This window comes from Phaethon lepturus, unplaced genomic scaffold (assembly GCF_000687285.1).
Source record: "Phaethon lepturus isolate BGI_N335 unplaced genomic scaffold, ASM68728v1 scaffold33754, whole genome shotgun sequence".
Taxonomy (NCBI): Eukaryota; Metazoa; Chordata; class Aves; order Phaethontiformes; family Phaethontidae; genus Phaethon; species Phaethon lepturus.
In genome coordinates, this window is record NW_010537607.1 from 5,964 (window position 1) to 6,348 (window position 385).

At 64.2% G+C, this 385-nt stretch overlaps 1 protein-coding gene across 1 annotated transcript in view; it reads left to right on the forward strand.

Moving 5' to 3' along the window:
- Positions 1-265: 265 nt before the first annotated feature.
- The window catches only part of ITGB2 (integrin, beta 2 (complement component 3 receptor 3 and 4 subunit)), a 6,449-nt gene continuing 6,329 nt past the window's right edge, over positions 266-385 (forward strand). Inside the window, 1 exon segment of the mRNA XM_010286537.1 lies at positions 266-329. Coding sequence (XP_010284839.1) covers positions 266-329 — 64 coding nt within the window.

The following is a 385-nucleotide window of genomic DNA, read 5'->3' on the forward strand; positions in this document are numbered from 1 at the left end:
TTATTGTAAAGCAACTTATTTTTGTAAGAGCACACGAGCACCCTTCCTGAGCCAGCCCACGTGCCCGGGGTGCCCTGCCCTGGCCTCGGCTGCCCAGCTCCGGGGGCTGCGGCAGGGTCACGCTCGCAGGCTCTGCCCACAGTGGGACGGCTGCGGGAAGGGCACGTCCCCCTGGGGCCACCGTCCTCTGCAGCCACTTTCTATAGGGTTCGAGGGCTTCCTTCCCTACCAGGCGGTCACAGGCATGCTTTTTGTCTTGCAGAAAATGTCGCGAGCCCACTGCCTCCAGCTGCCAGCGGTGACCTGGGTGCTGCTGCTGGTGACAGCAGGTGAGCCTGACCTGCCCCTCCTCACTGCCTTCCCCCGGCACCTTACGTGGGCAGTG